Genomic DNA, 13699 nt, shown 5'->3' on the forward strand with positions numbered 1-13699 from the left:
GCCGGAGGGTTCCAGAATGCATCCGGTGTTCCACAGGTCGGTGCTCACTCCCTACAAGGCACCTCACAGGTTCCAGGAGCCAGGGACGGCGCCAAGTCCGCTCCGGGAACGGACGGAGACGCGGGAGGTGAAGCACCAGGACCACATCAACGAGGTCACGGAGATTTTGGACTCCAGATGGGGGGAAGAGGGAGTCGAATACCTCTTAGCCAGAGAGGGCACCCGGGCCAGCGCCAATAGCTGGGTACCAGACTACGCTTTGGAGGAACCCCTGCTCAAGGACGAGTTTCATGCCCTCTTCCCACACAAACCCATGCCAGCGAACTTCTTCGACGACTGGTTGTTCACACCCACACTTTCTTCCAGCACGTTCCATGGATTCGACTCAGAAGGGGAACCCGCACGGAGCACCCGTTCCCCAGAAGGTTCACCGGCAGGTTCGGCATCAGGCAACTCGTATTGGTGGGACGATCGACCAGAGGAGCGATGGCGCAGGAAGTGGCTGGAGATGCCAGGTCGAGCGACCGACGCAGAGACTGACATGGACGTGTTCGGGGAGGACCTCGGGTTCGAGCACGGCGGTACAGAGATGGAAGAGCAACAAGTCAACGTCGACGACCGCGAGGGGGAAGACTCGGAGGTCTTCAGTTGGCGGCCACCCACGGGGAGCGACCTGTATCCAGCATTCCCTCCCATGATGATGGAGCGCCCAGCACCCACACCTGACAGCGGGGAGGGGGGAAGGGGGGGCTTCGAGGGGGGGATGGATGTCAGGGGTTCAGAAGCAGAGACGCAGAGAAGGGTGGAAACAGAGAGCGAGGGGGAGGAAGCCGAAGGGAGAATGAGTGATGATGACGACCCGAGATCTCCAAGCCTAAGCAGTGAGTCAGAGGACTCCCAAAAGGGAGCCCCAGTGAGCAGAGCAAGGGGGGGATCCGGGGGGACACCCCAGGAGGAAGGGAACAGAGGAGATTCAGAGAGCAGCAGCTGGAAGTCGGGACCCACGCTCATAACTGAGGGCGGCAGCAGCTGGAAGTCGGGACCCACGCTCAAGACTGAGAGCAGCAGGGAGGAAGGTAGCCAGGCATCGGGTTCCGGAGGCTGTCAGCAGGAGGGAGGGCACGAGTCAGGGGTGGTCACGCCCTCCTCAGAGAGCGAGGCAACGGTTAAGAGGAAAGTAGAGAGTTGGGCGCGCGCGCCAAGTTCAAATGCAGCGGAAGCTGGAGCAGTAAGCAGCCCGGAGAGTGAGCCAGGTCCTAAAGCCCGCCGCAAGGAGGCAGAAGGATCAGGGGGGTCAGCGTCAGAGGAGAGTAGAAGGGAGGAGGCCCAGGGGGGCAGAAGGACCCAGAGACGTAGGGAGAGGCGAAGGAGGTGGAGCAAGGCTAGGGTATTAAGCTGGTGTGCAAGAGGCGGGGACTCAGACGGGTCTTCGCCGACCTAGAGCAGAAGGTGTAGAGCTGCACGCTGCAGTTCGGAAATGAAACCTGTAACTCAATAAAGACTCTTTTAAAGTGGACGCTGTGTGGCGTGGTCCTATGTGAGCTGGGACCTGGTAGCAGCTCTGACAGATGGCCTTTTTTTGGCTGGATGACCAAGAATACTCATGGAAGGAAATCATAGAATCATAGAGTTGGAAGAGACCACAAGGGCCATCGAGTCCAACCCCCTGCCAAGCAGGAAACACCATCAGAGCACTCCTGACATATGGTTGTCAAGCCTCTGCTTAAAGACCTCCAAAGTAGGAGACTCCACCACACTCCTTGGCAGCAAATTCCACTGTCAAACAGCTCTTACTGTCAGGAAGTTCTTCCTAATGTTTAGGTGGAATCTTCTTTCTTGTAGTTTGGATCCATTGCTCCGTGTCCGCTTCTCTGGAGCAGCAGAAAACAACCTTTCTCCCTCCTCTAGGTGACATCCTTTTATATATTTGAACATGGCTATCATATCACCCCTTAACCTCCTCTTTTCCAGGCTAAACATGCCCAGCTCCCTTAGCCGTTCCTCATAAGGCATTGTTTCCAGGCCTTTGACCATTTTGGTTGCCCTCCTCTGGACACGTTCCAGTTTGTCAGTGTCCTTCTTGAATTGTGGTGCCCAGAACTGGACACAGTACTCCAGGTGAGGTCTGACCAGAGCAGAATACAGTGGCACTATTACTTCCCTTGATCTAGATGCTATACTCCTATTGATGCAGCCCAGAATTGCATTGGCTTTTTTAGCTGCCGCGTCACACTGTTGGCTCATGTCAAGTTTGTGGTCAACCAAGACTCCTAGATCCTTTTCACATGTACTGCTCTCAAGCCAGGTGTCACCCATCTTGTATTTGTGCCTCTCATTTTTTTTGCCCAAGTGCAATACTTTACATTTCTCCCTGTTAAAATTCATCTTGTTTTGGCCCAGTTCTCTAATCTGTCAAGGTCGTTTTGAAGTGTGATCCTGTCCTCTGGGGTGTTAGCCACCCCTCCCAGTTTGGTGTCATCTGCAAATTTGATCAGGATGCCCTTGAGTCCATCATCCAAGTCGTTGATAAAGATGTTGAATAAGACCGGGCCCAAGACAGAACCCTGTGGCACCCCACTAGTCACTCTTCTCCAGGATAAAGAGGAACCATTGATGAGTATTCTTTGGGTTCGGTCAGTCAGCCAGTTACAAATCCACTGAGTCGTAGCATGGTCAAGACCACATTTTACCAGTTTCTTTACAAGAATATCATGGGGCACCTTGTCAAATGCCTTGCTGAAATCAAGGTAGGCTACATCCGCTGCGTTCCCTTCATCTACCAGGCTTGTAATTCTGTCAAAAAACGAGATCAGGTTAGTCTGACATGACTTATTTTTCAGAAATCCATGCTGACTATTGGTGATCACAGCATTCCTTTCTAGGTGCGCACAGACTGTTTGCTTAATGATCTGCTCCAGAATCTTCCCTGGTATTGATGTCAGACTGACTGGGCGGTAATTATTTGGGTCCTCTCTTTTCCCCTTTTTGAAAATAGGGACAACATTTGCCCTCCTCCAGTCTGCCGGGACTTCGCCTGTTCTCCAGGAATTCTCAAAGATGACTGCCAGTGGTTCTGAGATCACATCTGCCAGTTCTTTTAATACTCTTGGATGCAGTTCATCTGGCCCTGGAGACTTGAATACATCTAAACTGGCCAAGTATTCTTGTACTGTCTCCTTAGTTATTCTGGGCTGTGTTTCCTTTACTGAATCATTTGCTCCAAATTCTTCAGGTCGGGCATTGTTTTCCTTATCGGAGAAGACTGAGGCAAAGAAGGCATTGAGGAGTTCAGCCCTTTCTGTGTCCCCTGTTTGCATTTCACCATCTTCTCCTCTGAGTGACCCCACTGTTTCTTTGTTCTTCCTTTTGCTACGAACATACCCATAAAAGCCTTTTTTGTTGCTTTTAACCTCTCTAGCAAGCCTGAGTTCATTCTGTGCTTTAGCTTTTCTGACTTTGTGTCTACATGTGCTGGCTATTTGTTTGAATTCCTCTTTGGTGGTTTCCCCCCTTTTCCATTTTTTGTACACATCCTTTTTTAATCTTAACTCAGTTAATAGCTTTTCTGACTTTGTGTCTACATGTGCTGGCTATTTGTTTGAATTCCTCTTTGGTGGTTTCCCCCCTTTTCCATTTTTTGTACACATCCTTTTTTAATCTTAACTCAGTTAAAAGTTCTTTAGATAGCTACCCTGGCTTCTTTAGGCACCTTCCATGTTTCCGTCTCATTGGTATTGCCTGAAGTTGTGCTTTTACTATCTCCCTCTTAACAAACTCCCAGCCATCATGAACTCCCTTTCCTTTTAGTATTACTGTCCATGGGATCTCACCCAGCACTTCCCTAAGTTTTATGAAGTCGGCTTTCTTAAAGTCAAGAAATTGAGTCCTAGTATGCTTGGCTGCTCCTTTCCGCTGCATAGTAAACTTCAGAAGAGCATGATCACTCGCGCCTAATGATCCTTCCACTTCTACCCCACTAACCAGGTCATCAACATTGGTTAGGACCAGATCTAAAATGGCTGTTCCTCTTGTTGCTTCTCCCACTTTCTGGACAATGAAGTTGTCTGCAAGGCCAGTGAGGAATCTGTTTGACATTATGCTCTTGGCTGAGTTTGACATCCAACAAATGTCCGGGTAATTGAAGTCCCCCATTACTACTATCTCCCTTCCTTTTGCATACTTGGCCATCTGTTCCAGGAAGGCATCATCTATGTCCTCCATTTGGCTTGGGGATCTATAGTAAACTCCCACAATGAGGTCTCTGTTATTCTTCTCTCCCTTAATTTTGACCCAAATGCTCTCACTTTGGCTTTGAGGTTCTAAATCTTGGATCTCTTCACAGGTATACACATCCCTGACATATAACGCCACTCCTCCTCCTTTCTTGTCTGGTCTGTTTCTCTGAAATAGTTTGTATCCCTCCATTATTACATTCCAATCGTGGGACTTATCCCACCAGGTTTCAGTGATGCCTATTATGTCATATTTAGTTTGCTGTACCAAGAGCTCAAGCTCATCTTGTTTATTTCCCATGCTTTGCGCATTAGTGTACAGACATTGAAGTCCATTAATCACTCCCCCGTGTCTCTTATTTAAGGATTTTTTCCTCCCACCACTAGGTCTGTGTGCTGTTTGCTCCATTTGGTCTATGACATTTGGATGATCATCTTCATCAGTTGATAGACTCCTGTCTTCAGGAGCACTGTCTCCCTCCCCCACATTAGTCAGTTTAAAGCCCTCCTGATGAGGTTTCTGAGATTTTTGGCAAAAACGTTCCTCCCAACCGTTGTGAGGTGCAGCACATCGCTTGCCAGAAGTCCATCTTCAAGAAACTGCAGTCCGTGATCTAAGAATCCAAACCGTTCCTGTTTACACCATTTGCGAAGCCAGCTGTTCACTTCCACTATTTTTCCCTCTCTCCCTGGGCCACGTCGTTCAACTGGGAGGACAGATGAGATGACAATTTGTGCATTTAATTGCTTCAATTTCCTGCCCAGAGCCTCATAGTCTCTTTTGATCTTCTGGAGGCTATTGCTTGCAGTGTCATTGGTTCCCACATGAACCAAGAGGAAGGGGTATTTGTCAGTGGGTTTTATGATTCCTTGCAGACGTTCAGTTACATCTTGGATCTTAGCCCCGGGGAGACAGCACACTTCCCGAGACATCTTGTCAGGCCCACAAATCACTGCTTCTGTTCCCCTCAGTAGGGAATCCCCTATCACCACTACACGCCTCCTCTTAGGTTTGGTCGGGGTTCTTCCATGAGCTGTCCGTTCCAAGGTCGCCTGCACATTCCCTGAGGACTGACTTTGCTGCTCGTCTTCATTTACCTAATCGACCGAAATGAGGGAGACATCCTCAAATGGAGTCTGCTCTTCGTCTTCCATGCTGGGGGAGAGGACCTCAAAGCGATTGTGTATTTCTAAACAATCAGAACGAACCCGGGGCCTCCTACTTCTCTGAGTCACGTTTCTCCATATATCTGGCTCCTGTGTTGGTGAACTAGCCTCCTTCTCAGGGGAGTCCCCTGTCTCCTCCTCGATGGAGACGGTGTGGTCTGATGCTTCCAAGAAGAGCTCCAGCTCTCTAATTCTTTGGAGCGTAGCTACACGTTCCTCCAGTTGCTGGACTTTGTCTTTTAAGAGGGCAATCAACATGCAATTGCTGCAGGTAAAGCTGCCTGCAACCTTTGGCAAGATGGCAAACATTGCGCAGAACCGCAGGCGACGGCAGCTGTTCCCTCCCCCTCCATCTTGAGAATGTGTCGTTGGGGGTGGCTATAGCGGTCCTCCTTCATAAAAAGCGTGAAGACAGGACAAATAATTCCCCCCACAAAAAAACCTAGGTCTCCCCCAACAAACGTTTGAAACTAGCTCCCCTAAATCTAAAAGATGGATCAAACTGCGCGCGCCGCTGCCCTACTAGCTCTGATAAGCTCCTCCCACAGCTAATCACCTTCCTCAACAGAAACCCTGCCCCCTCTGACCTTTGCACAGGGAGAACAGCTAATCAGCCACAAAGAAGGGTCATTTATCCCACCCAAGGGTCATTTATCCCAACCCCCATTTGGGGCAGAAGTCTCAACATGGAATCCTAGAAACAGTTGAGCTGGATGGGACCCCAACCTAGGCTTCGAAACCTCCAGTGTGGAACAGTGGTGGGCTCGTAATCTGGGGAACTGGGTTCGAGTCTCCGCTCCTCCACATGCAGCTGCTGGGTGACCTTGGGCTGGTCAACTTCTCTGAAGTCTCTCGGCCTTACTCACCTCACAGAGTGTTTGTTGTGGGAAGGAAGGGAAAGGAGATTGCGAGCCGCTTTGAGACTCCTCAAGCGGGATATCCAATCCAAACTCCTCCACTTCTCCTCCAAGGAGATATTTTAATATTTCAATATTTGAATGTCGCATTTTCCATCTTGTTTTTAACTTGTATTCATTCAACTTGTTTTTATGATTGCTTGTTAGCTGCCCTGAGCCCGACCTTGGCTGGGAAGGGCAGGGTAGAAATAAAAATTATTATTATTATCATTATTATTACAAGGAAGGCGATTTCACCTGGAATGTCTCTCAGCTTGAACCGAGTCCAAAGGGTCCCTTTCCTTTTCCTTGCTGGGGAAACCCAGCCAGATGGGTGGGGTATAAATAATAAATTATTATTATTATTATTATTATTATTATTATTATTATTATTATTGCAGGCCATCGAGAACGGGACCTTCCAGCTCCTCTGAGCCGAATTCCTGCATCTCGCCAGATCTTTCCATGCTCTCTGCAAACCGAACTCAGAGTGCCAATGTCAGAGCTGCCCGAGGTCCCAGTTCACAAAGGACCAACGCCAGTTCGTTGTTATATACAAAAGTCTTTATTGAAGTTCAGTTTTGCTTTAACAGCCGCAGCGTGCAGCTCTACGTCTGAAACTCTAGACCGCCGAAGCTCCGTCTGAATCTCCTCCCCCCAGACACCAGTTTAAGACTCTAGCCTTGCTCCACCTCTTCCTTTGCTCTTTCCTCCTCTGGCTCCGCCTGTCAGTTGGGGTCTCGCCCTTCCTAGACTCTTCTGACGCTGAGTCCCCTGAGTCTTCCCCCTGCCTCCGGCGGGCTTCAGGACCTGGTTCCCAATCCGGGTTTTCTGCTGTCCCACGCGCCTGTACATTCGAACTTGGCGCGCGCGCCCAGCCGGCAACCTTCCTCCTGACCGTTACACTGCTCCTGTCACTGCTTCCCCCTTCGGGGAGGCTAGCTGGACCTGACCTCCCCTCCGTTCCCCCACTCTCCGATAGAGGCGTGGTCAGCCCTGACTCATCTTCTCTCCCTGCTGGAGGAGACGCTGGCCCTGACACATGGGACTCTTCCCCCCCCCCACTACGCTCTGGTGGGGAAGCTGGTCCTGATCTCCCGCTGCTGCTTTGGGAGTCCCCGCTGGCCCCTTGTTTCTGGTGTGTCCCTCCTGGGACCCCCATTGCCCTGACCATCGGCGCCTCCTTCTGAGAATCTTCTGATTCGCTGGAGAAGCTCATGGAATCTCTCGGGTCACTGTCATACTCCCCTATGCTGCCCTCAGATTCCTCCCCTTCGCTCTCCATTCCCTCTCTCCCCTGTACCTCTGTTCCTGAGCTCCTGACAGCCAATAAAAATATTCTACGATTCACCTGTCTTCTTTTTTTACCTTTTTTAAACAGGCTGCTTTATACAGCTGGGTGGGAGAAGCATCCTGTTGGCGCCTCAAAAGCACACATTGATTCTGCTTTTGAGCCCAGCTTTGGCTGGGGAGGGCGGGAAAGAAATAAATTATTTATTATTATTATTATTATTATTATTATTATTATTATTATTATTATTATTATTATATTGAGAATATTTTGACAGAAGGAAATCAAAGGAGAATGGAAGGGAATGAAGAAAAATAAAAGATGTCTATGATATTATTATTATTTATTGAATTGATAAACCACCCTATACTCAGATCTCATATATGCAAACAACTATGATTCCATAGATAGTCAATCTCCTCCAACACTTCTCCAGTGAAAACAGGGACATCCTGTCACACCTCTGATATTACCCTGATGAAAATTGGGACATCCTAGTCCATCTCCAACCATTCTCCCACGAAAATAGGGACTCCTAAAGGAAAATGGGACCTTCCTAACCCTAACCCTAACCCCAACCCCCAACTCTAACCCTAAAACCTAACCCTGACCCCCTGACCCTGACCCCAACCCTCTAAACCTAACCCTCTAACCCTAAACCCTAACCCAACCCTAACCCTAACCCCAACCCCAACCTCCTAAGCACATTCCAAAGAATCATATGATGGTGTATATATCTATATTGGAAGGGACCCCAAGGGTCATCCAGTCCAACCCACTGAAAGGCAGGAATATGCAAGAGAACAACCACCAACCTTGGTTGTGCTGTCATTGTTGCCCTATTAAATGCCACTTTTAAGGCAATTTAAACTACAGGTGCAAGTTACACCATTAAGCACTCCTTGCCATCTCCTTTTGCTGACTTAGAGCAGAGGAGGTGCTGCTTACAGTCTCCCCAGGAGCATTTCAACAGTCAGAAAGAGGCCTGAAGCCTTCGGGGTGATTGTACATATGCTAAGAACATTTATACCTCCAGAAAAAGAAAAAAAAATGAGCCTACGTTAAGGGAATGCTCATGAGTGTATAAAGTTCTCTTCTTCAGAACATCTCTCTTAACATTACAAACTGCTACAAATTTCCAAAACACACACATCCGTGCCAGGATTTGTAAATGTAAATGATTCAACTGGCTTTGGGTTTTAGCCCCTGTTACAGGGGCTCAGCCCACTTGGTCTTGTGGCATAAGGGCTCCCAGCCTATATGTGTGTACGCGAATGTGCATAGCTGGTGACACTCTTAAATCTTTGCTTTGCCCCTGCTGTGAGCCACACTGCACAGTTGATTTTTAAGGGCTGACACAACACACACCCCAAAACTGTATTAAGACATTACTAAATGCTAAGGTTTCAATTTTTTGAGATACCGTGGGAAAATGCAATCTCCCTGACCATCAAGGAATAGAGACTGTTTCTGGGAGGTTGCCAGGGTTACTGGTGTGAGGATAGGAAAAGAAACTTTTCAACCAGCTGTTTGAGCTGAAATCCACCTTTGGAGAAGGCAGTCTGCACCTCTTAAAAGGACCAGGCCTTGTCGAGGTGTAGGGACTGTGCGGTCTTACCAATTTATAGAAATAACTAGGTATTTCCCACTGTTCCCTTTACTCCTTACTACTAAGAATCTTTTCCAGTGGATGGAAGTGGACTTAGGCAGATGTAGCATTCAACATTAAGGAATAAAGCAGAGCCCATACAGGCAACCCACCTTTTGCAACTGCATGGAGATGTCTAAGAGCTGCTTTCCTTCCCCTTTGGCTGCCACACTGCTGGGTGGAGCAGGTGTTTGGTTAAAGGAGCTGTTTGGATCTTGTGTCAAAAGCTCCCCTTTCCCCCTCTCGCACCACAAGGCATCAGCAGGAGGACCCCTCTTCTCCCTCCCTTTGTCAGGCGAAACTTCCCCCTTCCTTCACCTCCCCCTTTTTGGGAGCAGGAATTCAGCACAGCCCATAGAGACCTGAGAAATAACAGGGGGGCGATTTTTTTCCAGAAGAACTGAAAGAGGGGTCCGTGTAAAGAGGCACCAAGCTCAAATTAATGTGCAAGGAATAAGGTAACTCACAGGAAGTGAGGCTACTTTCCCATCATACAACTAACTTGAAGGAACGCTATGTCTGTTTCTTCTTTCTGAAGCCCTTTCCAAAGAAAAATGATGGTATATAACCTCTGGAAGGGACCCCAAGGGTATCCAGTCCAACCTGCTGCAATACAGGAACATGCAGGAGTCCCTTATGGGGAACAACCCCGCAGCCTTGGTTGTGCAGCAAATATTGCACTCTTAAATGGCACTTTGAAGGCTATTTAGGTATAGTTCAGGGATCCACACCTCTCCTGAAGCTGCAAGTTCAGCCATGAAGAAAACATGGCCATTCACTATTATTGACTGGAAACAGAGGAAGTGCTGCTTACATCCTCCTTGGGAGCATTTCAACAGTCAGGAGGAGCCCTGAATCCTTCAGGGTGATTATACATATTCTCACCCTGACCCTGACCCCCCTACACAAAGCGTTCTCTCCATCTACCCCTTCTGCCTGGAAGTGTGTGCATGGAAGCAAGCCTGACTATCTACTGCTGGAAAATTCCACCTTTAGTTGCAGACATGGAACTGTTGCATGTCACATGTCTGTTTACATACCAGCACAATTTGCTGGGAACTTCTGTTGTGTGTACAGTGGTACCTCGGGTTAAGAACTTAATACGTTCTGGAGGTCCGTTCTTAACCTGGAACTGTTCTTAACCTGAGGTACCACTTTAGGTAATGGGGCCTCCTGCTGCCACCGTGCCGTTGGAGCACAATTTCTGTTCTCATCCTGAAGCAAAGTTCTTAACCCGAGGTACTATTTTTGGGTTAGCGGAGTCTGTTTGTCCTGATTTATGATTAATAAATCCATAGTTGTGGTAGGCTTCCACAAGCCTCACGCCTATTCTGTGTGTGCAGTTCGCTCGGCTGATATAGTGTGCCCTGGCTTTGAAGCCTGGGTCGCTGATTTACATCGGAGCAGAGGCAGATGGATCTTCGCAGCTGGACGGCTGGAAGGAGACAATCCAGCTGGGGCTAGCCAGCTATCCTTGCGACCCTCTGCATGCCAACAACTACAACTAACTTAAAGGAATGCTATTTCTCTATCTTCTTTCTGAAGCACTTTCCAAAGAATCGTATGATGGTGGGTGAGTATATATCGTGAAGGGACCCCAAGGATCATCCAGTCCAACCTGCTACAAGGCAGGAATTTGCAGGTGTCCCTTACAGGGAACAACCTCACAACCTTTGTGTCCACAGCACAGCTAGCTGTTGCACTCTTAAATGGCACTTTGAAGGCTATTTAGGTATGGCTGAGGGATCCACACTTCTCCTGCAGCTGCAAATTAAGTTACGCCATGAAGCACACCTTGCCATCCTCTTTTGCTGATTGAGAGCAGAGGAAGTGCTGTTTTACAGCCTCTCCAGGAGCATTTTGACAGTCAGGAGCAGGCCTGAAGTTCTCGGGGTGATTGCACATATGCTAACAACATTTATACCTCCAGGCAAAGGACAAAACATGAGCCTACTCTGAAAGCTCATAAATGTAGAAAGTGCTTTTATTTAGAACACCTCTCTTAACATTGCAAGTTGCTGCAAGTGTCCAAAACTGGTGTGAAGTTGCTGGTTTGTAAATATTAATTATTCCTACTTTATTGATCTGAATTACTCAAATGGCTTTTAGTGCTGGCCACTACAGCAGGGGCTGATCCCTATTTATTCTTGTGGTTTTCAATTCAGAGTATCTGTTTAAAAAATCAAACAGAAAGCAATGGAGGGTTGCCGTTAAGGCTGGGGGGAAGGGGCAAACTCGGTCTTATAGACCAAAACTGGGTTTTGGGATGTTCCATTAGACAAATCAGCCAGCTCACTGCCTATCTAATTCACTGGGCATTCAAGTATTTGCTTGCAAATTAATTATCTTTTTTAATTTATGCCTTTTCCAAAACATTTATCTTAAGATGTAATGTGCAAGTGTACCACTTTTGGATGCTAATTAATCTCCGCTTGGATTATGTGGATGAATTGATAGGTGAAAGAATCGGTGCTGTCAGGGGTTCAGGAGCAGAGGCGAGGGCAAGGGAGGAAACAGAGAGCGAGGGGGAGGAGGCAGAAGAAAGGATGAGTGATGACGACGACCCGAGATCTCCGAGTCTTTCCAGTGAATCAGAAGATTCACAAAAAGGAGCACCAGTGGCCAGGGCAAGGGGGGAGACTAGGGGGACACCCCAGGAAGATAGAGCCAGAGGGGACTCAGAGGAGAGCAGTTGGAAATCGGGACCAGCGTCACCGCCAGAGAGTAGGAAAGAGGAAGAGCGCCAGGGATCAAGCGCTGGCAGCTCGCAACAGGAGGGAGGGCACGAGTCAGGAGTGGCCACACCTTCATCGGGGAGCGAAGTGACGGTTAGACGGAAAGTGGAAGGTTGGGCGCGCGCGCCAAGTTCAAATGCACAGGAAGGTGGCGCAGTAGGCAGCCCGGAAAGGGAGCCAGGTCCTAAAGCCCGGCGCAAGGAGACAGGAGAGTCAGGGGGGTCAGCGTCAGAAGAATCCCGGAAGGAAGAGACCCAGGGGGGCAGAGGGACCCAGAGGAGAACTGTCAGGCGGAAAAGGTGGAGCAGGGCTAGGATATTAAGTTGGTGCGCAAGGGGCGGAGACTCAGACGGAGCTTCACCGATCTAAGCATAAGACGTAGGGTTGCACGCAGCAGCTCGAGAATGGAGACTGTAACTCAATAAAGACTTTTATTTAACGATCGCTGGCTAGCGTGATCCTCTGTGAGCTCGGATCTGGAAGTAACCCTGACAGGTGCCTTGAGTAATTACCTGGTTAAAACAATGGTTCATCTGAAGAAATTAAGTTTTCAACACATTGCTTTGTCACCTTTAGATAGCCTAATAAGAAAAGGAAAAATAGACAAACCTCACCTACTCCAATCAAATAAATAAAAATACTTTACTGTATTTAGGGGGGACGAGGCCAAGCCCCATTTGGGTGGGTGTGATATATCAGGAGTGGGGTTATTTAAAAATGTTCTTAAGTGTTATATGTTAATTTGAATTTCTATTTTTTCCCCTATTACCTTCATGCCTGCAGCTGACTTTTCCTCCACCTCCTCTTCTCCGTTCCTCAGGCGAAGCTTCCTCCTCTTCAGAGAAGAAATTCAGCAGAGCCCATACAGACCTAAGAAATATCAGTAGGGTTGATTATTTCCACAAGAAGGGAAAGAGGGGGTCCACGTAAAAGCAGACATATAATAATGTCAAGCACAGATTGAAGAAATAATAAAGTGGGAAAGGAGCCTCCCTTCCCTGTAAGCCATCATACGACTAACTCGAAGAAACATGTCTCCCCCCCCCCCCCCGTTTCTTCTTTCTGAAGCACTTTCCCAAGAATCATATAATGGTGTATATAGCCAGAAGGGACCCCAAGGGTCTTCCAGTCCAACCCGTTGCAAGGCAGGAATCTGCGAAGGAACCACAAGGGGATTGCATTTCATAATAAGTGGAGGAATTAGGATCTTGAGGAATTACCTGGTTACAAAACCACTGCTTAAAGCAGTGGTTCATCTGAACAACACATTGTTCAGATACAGTTTTCGATACACTGCTTGGTCACCCTTGGTTAGGCTCACAAAGGCGGCCTGAGGGGGAAAGCAATGGGGATCTGAACTCACAGCCAGCTACTCTGGAGTTGCTGTAGCCAAGGGGAGCTTCCCCGCCCCAATTCAAATAAATAAAAATACTATACTGTTAAGGCTTAGGGGGGGGGAGTAATAATTTAACATATAATGATAATAATAATTTATTACTATTTCCCAGTTACCAACAGAATATTTTTTAAAAGATAAAACATATTATACTACAAACACCCCTAACCCTTTTCTAATAACAATTATTATAATAACAATGATAACACTTTAAAAAGTAATGATAATCATAATTTATTACCCTTCCCCAGCCACTGTGGGCTCCTCCCAACAGAATATTAAAAACGCAACAAAACATAATAATTACAAACTTCCCTAAGCCTTTTATAATAAT

The 13699-nt window shown here is 47.8% G+C and overlaps 1 protein-coding gene and 1 long non-coding RNA gene across 6 annotated transcripts in view; one reads left to right on the forward strand and one right to left on the reverse strand.

Annotated features, from left to right (window-relative positions):
* LOC309531529 (uncharacterized protein) overlaps nt 1-6793 on the forward strand; it is a 30217-nt gene extending 23424 nt beyond the window's left edge. For all 4 annotated transcript variants that reach the window (XM_082221118.1, XM_082221117.1, XM_082221120.1 and 1 more), the window contains one exon: nt 6697-6793. In XM_082221118.1, the coding sequence (XP_082077244.1) occupies nt 6697-6729 (33 nt within the window). In that variant the 3' untranslated portion in view covers nt 6730-6793. The remainder of the gene's footprint in view (nt 1-6696) is intronic.
* The window catches only part of LOC309531533, a 33429-nt gene extending 20209 nt beyond the window's left edge, over nt 1-13220 (reverse strand). The window contains exons 1-2 of one of the 2 annotated variants that reach the window (XR_014219352.1): nt 12739-13220; nt 9337-9405 (exon numbers count right to left, since the gene is read on the reverse strand). This is a non-coding gene — a long non-coding RNA (uncharacterized lncRNA). Of the gene's footprint in view, nt 1-9336; nt 9409-12738 lie in introns of both variants that reach the window. The other variant, XR_014219353.1, reaches the window with a different exon arrangement.
* Nucleotides 13221-13699: the final 479 nt, after the last annotated feature.

The sequence above is a fragment of the Podarcis vaucheri genome (assembly GCF_965113315.1).
Source record: "Podarcis vaucheri genome assembly, chromosome: 4".
NCBI lineage: Eukaryota > Metazoa > Chordata > Lepidosauria > Squamata > Lacertidae > Podarcis > Podarcis vaucheri.